Consider the following 20,275-nt stretch of genomic DNA (forward strand, 5'->3'; position numbering starts at 1 on the left):
ACTGAAGAATGCAGGGCAGAGAGGCCAAAGGAAGCTGGCATATAGGAAATGGCCCACGGGAATCTTCTTCTGTGGCCTGGTTCAACCTCAAACATCAATGTTCTGACACTGTCTGAGTGACCTAGATAGGGTAAGGCCCTGGCTTTTTCCTGAGACCTCAGTTTCCCCACTTATAAAGCAGTCAAAATCGGGCGGCGCCTGTGGCTCAGTGAGTAGGGCGCCGGCCCCATATACCGAGGGTGGTGGGTTCAAACCCAGCCCCAGCCAAACCGCACAAAAAAATAGCTGGGCGTTGTGGCGGGCGCCTGTAGTCCCAGCTGCACGGGAGGCTGAGGCAAAAGAATCACATAAGCCCAAGAGCTGGAGGTTGCTGTGAGCCGTGTGACGCCACGGCACTCTACCAAGGGCAGTAAAGTGAGACTCTTATCTCTACAAAAAAAAAGAAAAAAAAATAAAGCAGTCAAAATCATCTAAGATCCATCACTCACAGTGCTGATGGTCTCTGTTTGAACCCAAAAGGCCCAAAACAGTGGGTATGGCTAATGTGTCCCCCCCCAGCCCCGCCATAACACACACAGCCCCAGCTCCTCCCCGTGGCCAATGGAGACACAACCACATGGCCACCACTTTGCCCACAGAGGCCAGCACCAGGGCCATGGTCAGGATCAGAGGTTTCTGCTGAGTCAAAGCCACATGGAGGGAGGGAGAGAAGAAATGCAGAGTCACATTTCCAGGAGGAGGTTATCTGAGCTTAGCAGGGGTAGGGTGGGCCACAGGATACCTCTGGGACTCAGGATCCTGCTTCCAGTCCACCCAAGCCTTCACTGATGCTCAAGAATCCCCAGTAGGAGGTGGTGGGAGAGAACCGAGCACAAGCAATGGATACTGGTTCACATAGGGAACACCTAGACCCCAGAGCCAAAACTGAAGGCATAAAGCCACCTGCTTCAGGACCCCCAACAATAGACGACCATGTGCTCCTAGGTGGAAGAGGTTAAGGCCCAAAGAGATCAAGAAACACAGCTGAGGTCACTAGCCCAGGGGACAACCAAGCTAATAAGCCTAAGGCTCCTAGATCACAGAAAGAATGTGTCCTCTGGACATCTTTGGGTTCCCATACCAGCTCTGCCACCCATGATCAGGAGCAAGTTATTCCTTTCTTCTAAGCCTCAATCATCTTACACGTCTTATGGGATAATGATTCAAATTTTGCAGGTGAGCCTAAAGCACCCAGCTAAATACCTAGCACATAAGAAAATGACAAAGTGTCCTCTGTTTGCAACTCCCCCCAATTCCAACTATCAGTTACATGCTCCTTCCATTATTCAATAAATGGCAGGAAGTCACAGCCTGCAGGACTTTGCATGAGAGCTTAAGTTGACTGCCATCTGTCCCTGTCCAGGCTAGGCTGGAAACCGGGGTGGCAGAAAGCCTAGGGCCAAAGTCCCCTTCCTAGATACATGTATTGTGCGCTCTGTACCAGGGAAACCTCCAGATGGAGCCTAGAGACAAGGGGCTACGTACTTGTAGGGAGAGGCCACAGGACTTCTAAGGTTTTACAGCGAAAAGCTGAGGGCAGCCTCGTCAGGGGAAATGTGTAGCCATAATACAGATAAGAAAAGGCCTTCAACCTGCCATGGTCAGCTCTTCCTGTAAGCTTAGGCCCCTTACTGGAAGGTCCCAGTGGGGGAAAGAGTCAAGAGTTGTCTGGGAAGAACTAGACAGACACACACACACACACACACAAATATTGCTCTTCATACAGGTTACTGCACAAGCCAGATTCTGCTGCACTAGCCCCAAGGTCTATTTCAATGAGTGCCTAAAATCAGCTGCTCAGTTATGTTCTCTAACCCTAACTCCACCAGCAGCCTTGCTTACCCCAAATCCAGCCTGAGGTCTCAACACAGGACCTAGCACCTAACAGGCCCTCTTCTATTCTCCTTCTATCTGAGATGCCCCCAAACACAGTGTGCTATTGCTCGCTCGCTCGCTCTCTGTAGGAAACATGCCAGGAGAACATGAACATGAGGCAGAGAGGTAGGAGGGGTGAGATTTTTCCCAGCCCAACAGAGCCCATTGCCTAAAACTTTTCCACTTGGCAGAATATGAACGTGACCATTAACCCCATCTTCTTTTCACCCTTTCAACGAACACTTTTGACTGAAGTCAGCATCTGGGCTTTACCAATGCTACTGTTCCATGAGGCTCTATTATGTGTTAGGCACAAAGGGATTTACCAAAGTAATCCCATTAAATCGTTATAGCACCGGGGTCTTTTACCCCCATTTTACAGGTGAAGAACAGACTCAGGAAAGAAGAGCTGCTTGCACAAGGTCACACCAAGAATCAGTAGTACAGGCAGGAGGGGAGCCTGAATCAGTCCAGCCCAGCAATAGACATATGTTCTCTCACAGACTGAGAGAACAGTAGACCCAGAAGGAACTTCAAGGAGCCCTTGAAAATCAACACCATTTCACAGATGTGAAGATAAAGGCCAAAGGTCACACAGCCATGGCTAGAACTTGAAGATAGGTCTCCTGACTCCCAGTTCAAAGCTCCTGTCAAAGGGTACCTTTCCTCAGTAGAGATCAGAGGCCCAAAGGGAGGATCAGGTCAGATTCCCAGCTTCCCCCTCACCCTAAAATGGGTCCTCACAACTACTTGTTGGGTCACAGGTTCAAAGCCAGAAAGGCCTCAAAGATCTAGCTCATAACAGATAACAGATAGTATTAAGGAATTATTAATTTTATTTGGTGCAATAACAGCATTTTGATTATGTTAAAAAAGAGAAAAATCGTATTTATCAGAAAAACATACAGAAATATTTATGGATGAAATGATCCAATGTCAAGGTTTTGCTTTAATAATACTCTTGTTTCAGGAGAGTGAGAAAGATGGACAAGGTAGTGATGAAACAAGGCTGGTCATGCACTGATGACTCTTTTGAAGCTGGATGATAAGTACATAGAGGTCCATTATTCTCTCTTTTGTCTAAGTTGAAAAAATTCTATTAATAGGAGAAATTTGTAAAGATCTAGATCCCTATACACACACCGATTGGGGGATAGAGACTCAAAAACACACCAGAGATAGGGTCTAGATACAAACTTAAAGTGACAGCAAACCTATATCCCAGGGTGACAGCAGTGTGCTATAATTATGAGCATGGGCCTCAGACTAATCTATCCCAGACACTGAATCTTGGCTCTACAACATACTGAATGACCCTGGGCAAGTCGTCCCCCAACCTATGAGCCACTTTTCTCATCCGACAAACAGAAGCAACAACAGTCTCTGTACTCAGTTTGGGGGAGAATTAAAGGGGTTTCCCATAATGCCTGACAGAGCAATTGGTCCTTAAGTGATGTTATTCTATTTATTGCTATTATTATTATTCTCCTACAACTATGCTGTCTCATGACCCAGAGCTACAGGCCAAATACTAACTTGATGCTGGCCTGGAGTGCCTAAAAGATCAGCTAACTCTGCCTCAACCCTGTGTCAGGGGCTACTCCTGATAACTGGGACACAGCTCAGGGATAGCTCTAAGCCCTTGAGAGCTGAGGCAGAGACTCACCTACAGCCCGGAAAAGACAGGCGCCGTCCTCTTTCATCTGCTTGATGATGAAGCCCTTCTTGTCTCGTAGGGCCTTTTCAAACCAGTGCTCCTGCTGGAGGGAAGAGGTGGGGGTCAACAACAGGGAAGGTCTGTACCCCCTCCCCAGAGCCCTGCCCTCAAGCTCCCTAGAGTCCACTCCATGCAGGGGTAACAGGAGACTTTTTTTTTTTTTTTTAGAGAATCAGTCAGTGGGTGAACATGGACTGACTTGACTTCCAAAGGGGTCCCAGGTACCCTGAAAACAGAGGCCCTATCTTCCTTCTTTTTTTGAGACAGGGTCTCACTTTGTTGCCCCCAGTTGAATGCCCTGGTGACAGAGCTCACAGAAACCTCAAACTCTTGGGCTCAAGCAATCCTCCTGCCTCAGCTTCCCAAGTAGCTGAGACTACAGGTGCCCATAACAATGCCTGGCTATTTTTAGAGACGGCATCTGGTTCTTGTTCAGGCTGCTCTTGAACTCCTGAGCTCAAGCAATCCACCTGCCTTGGCCCCCCAGAGTGCTGGGGTTATAGGTGTGAGCTACTGCACCCAGCCCCTCTATCTGCCTTCTGACTTCTGCTGATCTTGCAGAGCCTAGCTCAGGCAGCCAGGGGCCCAGACCCAGTAAATGCCCGGGTGAAGACAACAGCCTAGATCAGAGGTCCTCAAACTGCAGCCCGTAGGCCACATGAGGTGGTGTGATTGTATTTGTTCCTGTTTTGTTTTTTTACTTCAAAATAAGATATGTGCAGTATGCATAGGAATTTGTTCATAGTTGTTGTTTTTTTTTTTTTAAGAGGATTTATGAGAAACAACTTTTGTTTTTTGTTTTTTTTTTAATTTATTTATTTTTATTGTTAAATCATAGCTGTGTACATTAGGGCAATCAAGGGGTACAATGTGCAGGTTTCATATACAATCTGAAATATTCTCATCAAACTGTTCAACGTAGCCTTCATGGCATTTTCTTAGTAGTTTTTGTTTTTTTAAACTATAGTCCAGCCCTCCAACGGTCTGAGGGACAGTGAACTGGCCCCCTGTTTAAAAAGTCTGAGGACGCATGGGCGGCGCCTGTGGCTCAGTCGGTAGGGCTCCGGCCCCATATGCCGAGGGTGGCAGGTTCAAACCCAGCCCCGGCCAAATTGCAACCAAAAAATAGCCAGGTGTTGTGGCGGGCGCCCGTAGTCCCAGCTACTCGGGAGGCTGAGGCAAGAGAATCGCTTAGGCCCAGGAGTTGGAGGTTGCTGTGAGCTGGGTGAGGCCATGGCACCCTACCAAGGGCCATAAAGTGAGACTTTGTCTCTACAAAAAAAAAAAAAAAAAAAAAGTTTGAGGACGCCTGGCCTAGATCCTTAATCCCATAAACAACTAGGGTATTCCAAAATAAATAGCATAAGGCAAAAAGTGTGTGAACTGTGATTTCATTTGTGACTGACATTTAACATATATACATATATATACACACATAAACATCTACACATACATAGCATGTACACAAACATATGTACACAAAATTGAAAAGGCTAGACACCAAAATATTATCCCTAAGTGCTGGTGTTACAGGTGATTTTATTTCACTTTCCTTCTATATAAAGGTATTTCATCCAAAATTTCAAAATCCAAAAAGCTTTAACAATCAAAAGCCTTTATCTAACTCATTCGGCATCCTTACTGGAAGTGACTATTATCCTACTTAGGAGTGTATGTTCAAGTATTTCGACGCAGAAAGCATTGAAATATTTGATTATGAGGTGCTGTCTCAGACCCTGCTGGAAGTATCATATAATACAAAATATATACACCAAGTGACTTCCCTAAATTCTGAAATTTTTCTGAACTCCAAAGCACATTTGTTCTCAGAGTTTCAGGTGAAGTGCATCTGTACAAATGTGTAATTGCAGAATTTTTTTAAAAATGACCACATAAACACTTAAAGTGTATTTTCCATTTCAAAACAAAACAAACCAGAAGCAGCAGACCATTCCTGAGCCCCTCATGCCCTCTGCTGGCCACCAGAAGCAGCCCTCCTGACCCAGCAACAGAGGGCTGAAACTACAGGCTCCCAAGTCTGCTCCTCAGAGACATCGTTCTTCCCAAAGACTTATGGGATCCAGGCTATCTATGACAGACTTAGGAGCCTACTCTCTGGCAAAGTAATAAGCACAAGTTTGGAGGCTGAGAGCTGTGGGTTCCAATCCCAGATCCATCACTTGTTTGCTGCCTGATTTTTGCTAAGCCTTATTTTCCTGTTAAATGGGGGATATGTGATCTACTTGACATAGCTGTCAAGAGGCTCAGAGGCTTTGTAAATGATGTACCATGTACTGATGAAATAGTCACCAATCACGGAAGGAGAGAGAGGCCCTCTGAAAGTCCTAGGTTGAGTAGCTGGACAGGAGGGGATGTAGAGGAGGTGACAAGGGAACACCCAGTCAGCCCCACCAACAGGGCCCACACCCCATGAAGATGTGGCTGGAATTCCAGAGATGACAAAGGCATCCATGAGCAGCACAAAGACTCCTGTTTGGGTACAACATCCCAACAGTCCAGGTGTCTTTCCTGCCCCAGAGGCTCGGGACAAGCACGTTCCCACCAATTACCCCTCCCTGCCCCACAGGGTCAGCCATCTCCCAGAATCATGAAGTATTCCCCAGTAAGGGCTCTCCAGCAGGGAAGGTGTCAACCGTAACTGCAGCCTCAGACCTGATGGAAGACAAAATTCTTTAAAAAGAAGGGAATACAGCAACCTCTTGCCTCTAGGTATGGAGGGTAAACACAAACAAGAAAGGGAAATCAAAGAGGAAGAGAGAGGGCAGCGCCTGTGGCTCAAAGGGATAGGGCGCCAGTCCCATATGCTGGGGGTGGTGGGTTCAAACCCAGCCTCGGCCAAAAATCACAAAAAAAAAGAGGAAGAGAGAGGCTCCTATTTATTCATCCAACAAAAATTTACCAGGCAACTACTGAGTCAGATCCTGGGCTAGACAATAAGGACAGAGAAATGAATCACATGGTCTCTACTAAGGGAGGGTCATAGAAACAGGCAACAACCAGAGTGTGAGCAGGGCTGTGAAAGAGATGAACTTGGGGTGTTGTGAAAGAAGGGACCTCGGCGGCGCCTGTGGCTCAGTCAGTAAGGCGCCAGCCCCATATACCGAGGGTGGCGGGTTCAAACCCGGCCCCGGCCAAACTGCAACCAAAAAATAGCCGGGCGTTGTGGCGGGCGCCTGTAGTCCCAGCTACTTGGGAGGCTGAGGCAAGAGAATCGCTTAAGCCCAGGAGTTGGAGGTTGCTGTGAGCTGTGTGAGGCCACGGCACTCTACCGAGGGCCATAAAGTGAGACTCTGTCTCTACAAAAAAAAAAAAAAAAAAAGAAAGAAGGGACCTGACTCAGCCATTAAGGCTAGCACCTGAGAGACCAAAGGAATAGAATACCAAGACCTCCACAAATGCTTGGTAATGGATGAGAAATGAAGTCACTTCTGTCATAAAGAAACAGGGATGCTTGGAAGCCAGCAATGAGGGTAGGACTAAGCAAACAGGGAAGGGTCAGGAAGAAAGATGAACTCCTTTTAGATGAATATCTGCCCCATGCCAGATGCCACGTGTAAAGGGTGACCTCATTTACTTGTCCTTACCACAGCCCAGGTGGCAAGAAGCATTATCCTCATTTTACAAAGGCAGAAAAGAGCTGGGGTTTGGGTACCAACAAGGCCTGTGTAGAGGCAACATGGGAGGCCACATGAGCCACAGTGTGAGGACATACCTGGCAGCCTATCCTAGGAAAATCTTGGTGTGTCTCTAAAAACAAGAGGCCTGAGTAGACTCCTTGCACAAGCAGGGTTTGGGTCATAGGGCAGCCAGATTGGCACCTAGGCCTGGATCAAGAGACTGGAGCCCTGGCCACCCACTAGCTACTAGCTGTGGTATCCTTAACAAATTAACCTCTGGCTTGGTGCATGTAGCTCAAGTGGCTAAGGCGCCAGCCACATACACCAGATTGGGCAGGTTCGAATCCAGCCTGGGCCTGCCAAACAACAACAGCCACAACCAAAAAATAGCCGTGCATTGTCGCAGGTGCCTATAGTCCCAGCTACTTGGGAGGCTGAGGCAAGAGAATTGCTTAAGCCCAGGAGCTGGAGGTTGCTGTGAGTTGTGATGCCACTGCACTCTACCCAGGGCGACAGCTTGAGGCTCTGTCTCAAAAAAAAAAAAAAAAAAAGAGCTCTGGGCTCAGTGCCTGTAGCTCACTGGTTAAGGTGCCAGCCACATGCACCAGGGCTGGTGAATTCAAATTCAGACCAGGCCTGCTAAACAACAATGACAATAGGGCGGCGCCTGTGGCTCAGTGAGTAGGGCGCCAGTCCCATATGCCGGAGGTGGCGGGTTCAAACCCAGCCCCAGCCAAAAACCACAAAAAAAAAAAAAAAAAATGACAATAACAACAACAACAAAAAAAAATAGCTGGGCATTGTGGCGGGTGCCTGTAGTCCCAGCTACTTGGGAGCCTGAGGCAAGAGAATCGCTTAAGCCCTAGAGTTTGAGGTTACTGTGAGCTGTGATGCCATAGTACTCTACTGAGGGTGATATAGTGAGACTTTGTCTCAAAGAAAAAAAGAAGCAAAGAAAGAAACTGAGCATTCCCACCAGCAGTGCAGAAGTGTTCCCTTTTCTCCGCATCCACGCCAACATCTCTGGTCTTGAGATTTTGTGATATAGGCTAGTCTCATATCTAAAAATAGATCTGCCATTCAATCCTGTAATTCCTCTGCTGGGCATATACCCAGAAGACCAAAAAGCACAACATAACAAAGATATTTGTACCAGAATGTTTATTGCAGCCCAATTCATAATAGCTAAGTCATGGAAAAAGCCCAAGTGCCCATCGATCCACGAATGGATTAATAAATTGTGGTATATGTATACCATGGAATACTATGCAGCCTTAAAGAAAGATGGAGACTTCACCTCTTTCATGTTTACATGGATGGAGCTGGAACATATCCTTCTTAGTAAAGTATCCCAAGAATGGAAGAAAAAATACCCAATGTACACAGCCCTACTATGAAACTAATTTGGGACTCTCACATGAAAGCTATAACCCAGCTACAACTTAACAATAGGGGGAAGTGGGAAAGGGGGTGGGTGGGTAGAGGGAGGGGAATCGGTGGGATCACACCTGTGGTGCATATTACAGGGGTATTTGCGAAACTTGGTAAATGTAGAATGTAAATGTTTTGGCACAGTAACTGAGATAACGCCGGAAAGGCTATGTTAACCACTGTGATAAAAATGTGTCAAATGGTTTATGAAGTGAGTGTATGATGCCCCATAATCATATCATTGTATACAGTTATGATTTAATAAAAAAAAAAAAAAGAAAAAAAAAAGAAAGAAACTGAGCTTTGGCCCTTCTCCCTCCTCTTGGGGTGAAAATGTTTAGTAGGGCCTGGTGGGAGTAGGGGGTAGGGGATAACTCAGCCATAGATAAATTTATGCTGTATCTATGCCCTGGCCTAACGAGGTCAAGTTCAGAGCCTGAACCTTGCAAGCCCACTGCTGAGCCCATGGGAAGATCCGTCCACATCTGAAACTCCAGAGTATCCTAGGAGCTGAAGCACAACTACTGGTCTAAAGCAAAGTTGGTGCAGGCTATGGAACCCAAGTGATTTAGGTTCCAATCCAGCTTCACCAATTAGCCATGTGATGAACTGCTCTGAGCCAGTTTTCCAATCTGTGAAACGGGGATACCAAAACTCCCAATACTAGGGATATTGGGCAGACTCAAATATTACAAGACCTTGCCCAGTAAGAGACCACTTAAAGAGTTCCCTTCCACTCCCTGGGAGGGAAACAAGAACACCTCTAAGCTGAATAATGGCCACCCAAAGATACCAGATCCTAATCCATGGAACCTGTAAATGCTATCTTCTAATAAAAAGGGCATATGCAGATGTGATTAAGGATCTGGACACAGAGAGATTATCTTGCAGTAGCAGGCAGGCAAACATAAGTGTCCTTGTAAGAGAGGAAACTGATTTGATAGAAAAGGAAACTGCACATACAGAAAAGGTGATGTGAAGATGGAGGCAGAGACTGGAGTGATGCAGCCACAAGCCAAGAAATGCCAGCACCCACAGCAAGTTAGAAAGGCTTGAATTCCTCTCTAGAGCCTCTGGAGGGAATATAACCCTGCCAACATCTTGATTTAGGCCCAGTCCAACTGATTTTGGACTTCTGGCCTCCAGGATTGTGAGAGCATAAACTTATGCTGTGCTAAATCACCCAGTCTGTGGTAATTAGCCACAGCAGCCACAGCTGACTAACACATCGCACAACCCCCTGCGTAGCATTCCTTGGAGCCTGAGCTCTATGTGCTCATGGCTTTGAGACATGACATGCCTCCCATTCAGCGGTATCTAATTCCCCCCGGGGAGGGGGTTTAGAATTAAGGCAGCAGGGGCCTAGAATCCTCTCTCCTAGCCTGAGAAGCTGCTGACACTAAGGATGAATTGAGCTGTCAATGAAGAGGGGAGGAGGCACAAGAAGATGGCAGCAGCAGCAGTTCATGGACAGATGTCTTCCCAGAGCCCACAGCCAAGAGATGTTTAGTATTCTGGGCCTCACAGCTCTGTCCCAGTAATCCTGGTTCCAAGAGTACCCCCTCCCCAAAAACACTCAGGAACACTGGCCCAGCTCCAAGGGCAAAGCACAGTCAGTGAGAAACACAGACATACTGCCCTCTAAGGATGAACACAAACCCTCTAGGGCAGAAGAGTAAGGCCTCAACCTATTGCTGAGCCACTAAGGGGAGGAGGATTAAAACTCTAAGAATCTGGTGGCGCCTATAGCTCAAGCGACTAAGGCACCAGCCACATACACCAGAGCTGGCGGGTTCGAATCCAGGCCTGCCAAACAATGACAACTACAACCAAAAAATATCCAGGCGTTGTGGCAGGTGCCTGTAGTCCCAGCTACTCGGGAGGCTGAGGCAAGAGAATCGCTTAAACCCAGGAGTTTGAGGTTGCTGTGAGCTGTGACACCACAGCACTCTACTGAGGGTGACAACTTGAGGCTCTGTCTCAAAAAAAAAAAAAAAACTCTAAGAATCTAGTATTCAGCAATAAAAAGGAATTAAGTACTGATATTTATACTACGACATGGATGAGCCTTGAACACATTATAGTAAATGAAAGAAACCAAGTCACAAATAACTGCAGATTTTATGATTTCATTTACATGAAATGTCCAGAACAGACAAATCAATCAAGGAAGAAAGCAGATCAGTAGTTGCAAGGATGAGAAGTTCTTGAGATTATGGCTGAGGGGTTTAGGGTTTCTTTTTAAGGTAATGAAAATGTTCTAAAATTGGTGATGGATACACAATTCTGTGAATATATTAAAAGCCACTGAACTGTACACTTTAAATCAGTGAATTGTATGATGCATAAATTACATCTCAATAAACCTGTTCTTGAAGGAAAAACATCCAAAGGCCTACAGCACCATCCAGAGACAAAGAAGCTGAATGCTGCTTGAAGTATCATTAACACATCCCCCAAAAGGTAACACTTCCCCAAAAGCTGAGGGTTCCCACTAAAAATTTTCACAAAGGGTAAGGGGAGTGGGAAGCAGGGAATTGAAGAGATTACAAGTTGCTCCAGAGAAATGAGTCCAACTTCCCTCCCTCCCTCACCTCTACCCACCCATTTCATGGATGGAGAAACACCCAAAAAAGGGAATTCCCCGAAGACCACACAAAAGCTTAGCGCAGCGTCAGGTGCAGTGACTCATGTCTGCAATCCTAGAACTCTGGGAGGCTGAGGTAAAAGGATAGCTTAAACCCAAGAACTTGAGGTTGTTGTGAGCTATGACGCCATAGCACTCTAACAGCACTCTACCAAGGGCAACAAAGACTCTGTTTCAAAAACAAAACAAAACAAACAGTTCAGAAACAGGACTCGAATCTCTGCTGCCTGGACAGAGATCCCTTCCTGCTTCCTCACCAGTTAGCTACCCAATTCCAGCGGGGGTAGGAACCCAAGGAATCGGCAGGTTCCTACATGCCAAAAGATGGGTTTGCTACCAGCCAGAGATGGGATACTAAGGGTGGACAAATGCTGCTAGGCAGAACCAGCCAAGGTCCAAAGTGGACAGGTTTGGATATTCACACTCAATAACCCAGCACACACATGGGACTTTTGCCAAAAAAGGTAGCTTCAGGGGAAAGTAGTTTGCTAAAGACACAATGCAGCCACGCAGGAGATACGGGGGTTTGAACTCAAGCCTGCCTAGCTCCAAAGCCCAAACTCTTTCCACACACAACTCACACTATCCAACAGGCCCCTGACAAGAAGTCCCATAATGTTTCTTCGCTGCAACACAGCTGGCCACAAAAACTGCTATTCATCAACCCTGAGCCTCACACCAAACAAGCCCCTTTGTCTTGCCCACCAAGCTTGGATGGCTGGGAGGGGACAGAGGGCCAGGAAAGAGAGGGGAAGAACCAAGTTCCTACTCAAAAGACACCCACCATTCTTCATCATCTCCTGGTCCAGAGGACTTTGGACCGAGTTCCCTAAAATCCCAAAGCTAAATGACACCTTACCTGACCAGTGAGGAAATTGAGGCCCAGATAGCATAGGTCTCTGGTTCATCCAAAACCCTGACAGATTCAGTTGGAACCCAGGCACCGACTACAGTATCTATCATCTGAGCTCTTCTCAAAAGAGCTTTGTGTAGGGCTGGGCATGGTGGCTCATGCCTGTAATCCTAGCACTCTGGGAAGCTGAGGTGGGAGGATCCTTTGAATTCAGGGGTTCAAGAACAAACAGCCTGAGGAAGAGCAAGACTCTACTAAAAACAGAAAAATTGTTTGGCCATGGTGGCAGATGCCTGTAGTCCCAGCTATTTGGGAGGCTGGGGGGGAGGATCGCCTGAGCCTAGGAGTTGCAGTTTGCTGTGTGCTATGATAATGCCACTGCCCTCTAGCCACGGTGACAAAGACTCTGTCTCAAAATGAACAAAAAAAAACCTCTGTGGGTACCCAAGCTCAGGATGCTTACAAGCCAATCTTTTCTTAGGGCAGACTCTCAGCAAGGCAGCCACATGAGAAGGCAAACCCCTGACATCATCACCTCCCTAGCACCTGGACTCCAGGGTGCCAAAAGGACTCCTCAAGGTAGTAGGGGAACATTCAGAGAATCGGACAAACAGGAAGTGCAAGTAGTCAGAACCAAGTTCACATTTGCCATCCAGACTTCTTCTCAACAACTCTCCACCTCCCCAGCGATCCAACTGGCCTCCAGATTATAAAACCCACCAGTGACAGTTCAGAAAAAAGACTGTGGAAGCAGAAATTATCTCCCTTCTTCTCACCCAAGTTTGGACAAGGTAAGGACTGAAGAAGAGAAGCATCTTATTCTCTTTGTCCAAGTAAGAGAACAGAAAGCCTGTCACTAGGAAGGGCAAGTTTCACGAGCCCCCAGAGCTTCACTTCCATGTTATGATGGGGGCAAGTATAAGGGAGGGGCTGCAAGGGGGGAATGGAAGGAGGTCTTTTTTGAGTACCAAGGCATCACAGGACCTTCTTCCTCTACAACCACAGGAATGTATTGTTCCCTATTTCTGAGGAGGAAAAGGTTTTACCTCAACCAGGGAGAGAAGAAACAACTCTTGGCATTACCCTGTGAATCCAGATGATTTATCCTACCAGAAGTGATAATGGGTGGGGACAGGGGGCTCAAGACAAGGCCCTGGCCCCTGTAAAGTACAGAAAGATTTACCTGAGCCAAGGGGAAAGGGAATGTAGGAGAATTTCCCCAGGGTGGGGATATCCCAAACCCCTTCTCTGTCTTTGGAAGGAAATATGCTTGTCAAAAGCAATTCGCAACTTAGAATGTTTCCCTGGTCCTGGAGGTGAGAAGGAAGCATAGCACAGTATAGTTCCAGAGAAGAAGCCTTGGACTCCATATCCCCAGGTCCTGACAACTGTCTCATAGAAAGCAAGGGGACCTTCCTGGCCTGGGCAGGCTCAGAATAAGGGGTTCTTAGGACCCCGAAGAGCACCCAGGTCCCTCTGTTCAATGGGGGAGGCTCTGGCCACAATGAGGATCAACTCATGCTCCTTTCCCTGGTTCAAAAGGATTGCCCAGGCAGCACCTATGGCTCAGTGGGTAGGGCGCCAGCCCCATATACCAAGGGTGGTGGGTTTGAACCTGGCCCCGGCCAAACTGCAACAAAAAAATAGGCGGGTGTTGTAGTCCCAGCTACTTAGGAGGCTGAGGCAAAAGAATCGCCTAAGCCCAGGAGTTGGAGGTTGCTGTGAGCTGTGATGCCACAGTACTCCACTGAAGGCAATAAAGTGAGACTCTGTCTCTAAAAAAAAAAAAAAAAAACTCAAGGTGTGTGGGAATCTAAGGCCCAAATCCCCTCTCAAGTCCCCATGGCAGAAATTAGATCTCTAAAAGTTCCCTATGGGACAGCGCCTGTGGCTCCAGGGGTAGGGCACCAGCCCCATATACCAAGGGTGGCAGGTTCGAACCTAACCCTGGCCAAACTGCAACAAAAAATAGCCGGGCGTTGTGGTGGGCACCTGTAGTTCCAGCTATTTGGGAGGCTGAGGCAAGAGGATCGCCTAAGCCCAAGATTTGGAGGCTGCTGTGAACTGTGACACCATGGCACTCTACTGAGGGTGACAAAGTGAGACTCGGTCTCAAAAAAAAAAAAAAAAAAGTTCCCTATGACTTGAGTGTGTGTCCTTGTCTGAAGTGAGGTGTCAGTACCCTCAGGGCAGATTGATGTTTCAGGTCCTCAGTTGAGGAGCAGATCCTTGCACACCTGAGGTAAAGTTCAGATCCTTGGAGGAAGATTCAGGACTCTGTTCTTCCTCAGGGATCGTATATCCATGTCCCAAAGGAACTGACCCTGGGCTCAGGTCTGGTGGGGAGATTCCTGTTCCTGAGAAGTACTTCAAGTTCCTGAAGGTTGAAGCTCAAGTCTTATCTCTAGAAACATGGCAGTTATTGGAGTATGTATGAGTCTCCTTTCCCTGAGGGAAAACTCAAATGTCCTTGGCAAAATAGGTCTAAGGCCCTTGAAGGTAGGCTTATAATCTGGAGAAAGGCCTTAGACAGCGTCTTTGGAATCCCATGCTGCTTATATCCCCTGAAGAGCGGACTTAGGGTGAGTGTTCCCAAGAAGTTGTATGTCCCTGATAAGAAGCTCAGGCCCTTGAGGGGTAGGCCCTCAGACCCCTGTTACAAAGGAAAAGATGGAATGTTATATCCCCAAGGACATAGCAGTCTTTCAGTCACTTATAACTGAGGTAAAAAGGTTCCATTTTCTTGGGGGCGGGTCTCAGACTTACAAGATCACTCAGATCACAGCCCAAGGAAAAAAGTCTCCTAAAGACCTCACCTTGCCTGGGACCTGCAGAAGGATAGCAAGTCCCTGAAAAGGCCTCAAACCCAGTCTCTAAAAATCCCACTCCATAAGCAGGAGGATCGTAAGCACCAGTATTCAAAGGCATGAGTCTCACTCACTTCCTTGCAGAAAAGCTCAAGTCCTTGGTGGGAGGGACCATCCCTTCAAAGAAGTTAAACATCCTGAAGAAAGGTTCAGACTGTGGTCTCCAGAGAATTCCCAGACCACTGATCAGAAATGTAGACCCTTGTCACTCAGAAAAGGGATAACTCTCATGTACTCAAGTAGAGCCTCTGGTCCCTGGGTGTTGATTTTGGCTCTTGTTCCCAAGAGGGAGGGAATCTTATTTCCCTGAAAGAAATCTTAGATCCTTGGAAAAAGCTCAGAAGATCTCATTATCTAAAAGGGGTGTGTGTTTCTCTGTGTGTCCCTTGGTTCTAGAAAAGGAATCCCAAATCTCTGAAGGCAGACTTAGGACCCTTGGGGTCTCACTTAAAAGAGCTTAGATTCCTTTGCCAGTGCTCAGATCTTATCTCTGAGGTCCCCCTCCTTATTCGAATTCCCTGGAGGGGGAATCTCAGACTCCTATCCCAGAGAAAAAGAACTCTTAAGCCACTGAACATAGACCAAGGTCGCTTGGAGAGACCCGAGATCCCTACTCAGGAAGGGCTCAATCCTCCAAGTGTCTCTTGGGGAAGTGTCACGTATTGGCCCTACAAGATGAGATTCTAGGGCTTGAAATAACTATAGACCATAAGAGGCCTCAGTCCCCATCTTCAAGTTCGCCACCTATCTGGGGATTCTAACTCCAAGTCCTTGGACAGCAGGCAAAAGAATGTCTATACCTCTACCACCAGAAAAGTTTCAGACCCTATGAGAATATCTAGATTCCTTGGAGCGATCTCAATTAGCCTTCCCTAGGTCCCCTGTTAGGCTGGAGGCCCCATAGCCACCCACCCCTCACCTCTTACCTGCTCGACAGTGGCAGGGTCCATTGCCTCGATGCGTGCAGCAGCTGCTTCATACTCATCCTCACTATTGTAGCCTGCGCCGACCTCCTCTCGCTCGGGACTACCCCCAGCAACAGCGCCAACGCCGGGAGCTTGACGGCGCCGCTTACTATGCCCCGGCCCGGAGCAGCAGCTACCCACACCTACGGCAGCGCCCACGCCCACCACCACACCTGCCGCACCGACACCCGTCGCTGCTGCACCCAGCGCGTCCCCAGGAACACCGCCGGGACCACCAGGGCCCCCGCAAGGAGGAGGAGAAGCCTGTTGTGGCCGGGGACCCGCCACTGCGCCCGGCGGCACAGCCAGAGCCCAGCGGTGAAGAGCGCCCGGCGGCCCCGGTAGAGGGCCCGGAGGCGGTGGCGAAGCCCTAGGACGGGCCCCCACTACTCCCGAATCACGGTCTCGGTCGCCACCGCCCACTCCCGTGCCGCCGCCGCCCACGCCCACACCCCCGCCGCGGCGCGGCGCCGGGGGCAGTGGCCCAGGCGGCGGCGGCTCGTTAGTGGGGTCAGCGTCGGGAGGTGGTGGCTTCTTTTTGGGGAGAATAGTCATGGCGGCACCGCCGAGTACCCCGCAGCAAACCCGGCGCGGGGCACGCCGGGAGAGAACCCGGATGAGGGGTCTACTATAGTGCGCGAAGCACGACGGGAACGGCTAGACACGGATAAAGGGTTCGAAGCACCGGTTCGAGAACTGTCGGCAGTGGCAACGCGCGGATCACGCTGGGAGAAGAACCCGGATGTGAACTCCAAAACCAAGATACTGTGGCGAGTTTGTCGTAGCCTTCTTTCCAACTCCAGCGACTTTATTGCTATGTTCCTTCCAGCCTTCAGCTTCAAAGGAAACAGAACCAAAACAAGCTCTTCGCCCCGCCCCCTCGCAGGTTCTTGTACTACCGGGTGGGGCCCCAGGCTATGCGCACGCGCGCCAGGGCACAGCCCCGCCCCTCGCTCGGAAGTACGTTGGCAAGATCGCCCCCGGTCGCCAGCGCAACAATTGTGATCTCCAACCAATCGAAACAGCTGCGTGGGTCTTCGACGACGCCCACAGGCCAATCAGAGGCGAGTGCTCGCCCTCCTACGCCCTCGGTCTCAGATTTCAAAGTCCGCACCCTAGTTCCCAGCCTTCTCTTTGGTCTAGTCCTGCTTTTCACTTTTCTCCCCAATTGCTGACTCGCAGGCGTAGGTGCTGTGAAAGGATATCGTTGCAGGACAGTAAGAACGCCGCCCCTCCAGGATTCCAGCTTGAACCCAGTCAGCCGGACTGACTGGAAAACATCAACACTCCCACAGCCTAGCATTCCCCTGTAGCGTCAATTCCGGTCCCACCCACCTGAAAATCCCCTTCCGGCAGAGGCGGGCACACCTTCGCCCTGGCAAAGGCTGATTCTGCAGCAATTGGTTAAAATAAACTGTCACTCACATCATACAGACCAACCTTGGGACAGACACACACCGTGGGGACAGTGTTTGGAAAAACAGACACGCCTTCTCTAGCACCACCGCCCTCTTGCCCTCGCGTTGACCTCCCCACCCCTATGCCTAGTGCGCAAGCCTGGTACTGCCTTTTCCTAAAACCGAGTTAACTTCCGGCCAGCGAATGTTTATGATCCGCCTGTGTCCCCAACAGGCATATAGCAATAAAGTTGATAAAATCCCTGCTATTGAGTGGCTGGAGAGCTATAAGCTAATCCTAGCTCTTCCCTTCCTGAATGATCTTTGGCAAGTCACTTAACACCCATCTTATCCTTGGTTTCTCCTCCGTTAAATGGCAATGATAATCCCAATCTGAGAATAAGAGATTAATGCTTTTAAAAGCCCGGTGCTGTGCTCAGCACATAGTTAAGTGCTCAATAAATTAGCCTGCATGGTGACGCAATGGAAGGATTCCAGCGTTTGGAGTCAGGAAGACCTCAGTTCTAGGCACAGATGTACCATCACCAACTGTATGACCTTGAGGAAATCATTATATATCTTTTTAGATTATCCATGTGTACAACAAGAGTGATAATGGCTGCGCAGGATACCTCAGGGAATACTTCCGGGGTTCAGATGTTTTTCTGAGTACCATCTCACCTCACTTCAGATACTGACCCTAGTTGAAGTCCTTGCCTGGAACGTGTCAGTAATAAACAGGTTCTTGTAGTGTCTGCTCATGAGACTTAATGGAAGGAGGGGACTTACTTTCTGGGTTTGTATTTAGAGTGCTGTTATGAATGCCTATGCACATTATTACATTGAATTGCCTCATGATTGTCCCACTCCAGAACCATGTATCTAGCCCCCCCCACTGGATATTTCTGTCCAGAACTACACACCGAAAACTGAGCGTGGGCGGCGCCTGTGGCTCAGTGGGTAGGACGCCGGCCCCATATACCGAGGGTGGCGGGTTCAAACCTGGCCCCAGCCAAACTGCAACAAAAAAATAGCCGGGCGTTCTGGCTGTGATTTGCAGGTGGGTGGGACCGGAATTGATGCTACAGGGGAATGCTAGGCTGTGGGAGTGTTGATGTTTTCCAGTCAGTCCGGCTGACTGGGTTCAAGCTGGAGGGGAATAAAGTGAGAGTCTGTCTCTAAAAATAAATAAATAAATAAAATAAAATAAAACTGAACTCATTGGCTCGGCACTCACAGCTCAGTGATTACGGAGCTGGCCACATACACCGGGGCTGTCGGGTCTGAACCCAGTCCGGGCCTGTTAAACAACAACAACAACAAAAATAGCTGGACATCATGGCGGGCGCCTGTAGTCCCAGATACTTGGGAGGCTGAGACAGGAGAATCACTTAAGCCCAAGAATTTGAGGTTGCTGTGAGTTGTGATGTCACGGCACTCTACCCAGAACGACAGCTTGAGACTCTGTCTCAAAAAATAATAATAATAATTGGCTGGGCACCCATAGCACCGTGGTTATGGCGCCAGCCACATGCACCGAGGTTGGTGGGTTCGAACCCAGTCTTGGCCAGCTAAACAACAATGACAACTGCAACAAAAAATAGTGGGGCGGTTGTGGCAGGCACCTGTAGTCCCAGCTACTTGGGAGGCTGAGGCAGGAGAATCGCTTAAGCCCAAGAGTTTGAGGTTGCTGTGAGCAGTGACACCAAGGGAAGCATTCTACCAAGGGTGAAATAGTGAAACCTGTCTCAAAATAATAATAATATTAATAAAACTGAACTCATAATAATTATGGCCAACCTTCACCAAGTACTTACTATATACCTGGAACTGTGCACTGACAGCTTTGAAATTCCCTTTGACAGTCAGTAGCACCTCCATCCAGTCATTGCCCAGGCCAGAAACCTGAGTCAACCTCGATTGCTCCATGTTCCTCAACACCCACCTGCCTATCAATCTCAAGTCTTGCTGATTCTACCTCCCAAATCTCCTGACTCTCCAATTCTACTGCCACTACTCTGGTCCAAGCCACTATCACCTACCTACCAACTAAATACCACAAAAGCCTCCTCAGTGTTCTGCTTCCTTCCAGGACTGTTTCTTTATAATACACTCTCCACAGCCAGAATGATCCTTCTGAAACACAAACCTCATCATGATATTCTTGTTGATAAGCCTTCAGGGGTCCCCATTATCCTTAGGATGAAGGCTAAAATCCTTGTCATATCTTCCAAGGCCTTCTGTGATCTGGCCTACCTAGCCATACTTCTTATCCTCAAGCCGCACACTCTCCTCCCCAGCTAGACTGAATTACTTTCAGTTCCCCAAAGGCCATGAGCTTGCTCTCTAACCTCCAGGACACTGTACATTCTGTTCCTTGTGCCTAGAACATTTCCATCCTTTCTTATTCTGCCTGGCTAACTCCAACTCATTCCTTGTGTCTTAGCCATGCTTTTATAATCCATAATAGTTCTACCATACCATGTTATGATTACTTGTCTTCCTTCCATGCTCATTCCTAGGGCTGGCACATGATGGGCAGTTAATATTTGATGACTAAATGAATTATCTCTACTTCACAGATTAACAACGTGAGGCAAGACAAGGTCATACCAGGTTGACCTGAATCAAAGTCTTCTTGGTGCTCTACAGAGCTCAGCCGCTTAGCCTAGTGTAGCCTGTAGCTCATAAGAGATAACATAGGGGGCCGGGCGTGGTGGCTCACGCCTGTAGTCCCAGCACTGTGGGAGGCCGAGGCGGGTGGATTGCCTGAGCTCAGAGGTTCGAGACCTGTATGTAACAGCATGTGAGACAGAGTAAGACCCCGTCTCTACTAACATCAAGAA

General features: G+C 48.3%; 1 protein-coding gene across 3 annotated transcripts in view; it reads right to left on the reverse strand.

The window, feature by feature from the left end:
• The window catches only part of OTUD5 (OTU deubiquitinase 5), a 38,195-nt gene extending 20,844 nt beyond the window's left edge, over positions 1–17,351 (reverse strand). For 2 of the 3 annotated variants that reach the window (XM_053580778.1, XM_053580777.1), the window contains exons 1-2: positions 15,994–17,351; positions 3,581–3,674 (exon numbers count right to left, since the gene is read on the reverse strand). In XM_053580778.1, coding sequence (XP_053436753.1) covers positions 3,581–3,674; positions 15,994–16,587 — 688 coding nt within the window. In that variant the 5' untranslated portion in view covers positions 16,588–17,351. The remainder of the gene's footprint in view (positions 1–3,580; positions 3,675–15,993) is intronic. The other variant, XM_053580779.1, reaches the window with a different exon arrangement.
• Positions 17,352–20,275: the final 2,924 nt, after the last annotated feature.

This window comes from Nycticebus coucang, chromosome X (genome assembly GCF_027406575.1).
Source record: "Nycticebus coucang isolate mNycCou1 chromosome X, mNycCou1.pri, whole genome shotgun sequence".
In the NCBI taxonomy this organism is placed as follows: domain Eukaryota; kingdom Metazoa; phylum Chordata; class Mammalia; order Primates; family Lorisidae; genus Nycticebus; species Nycticebus coucang.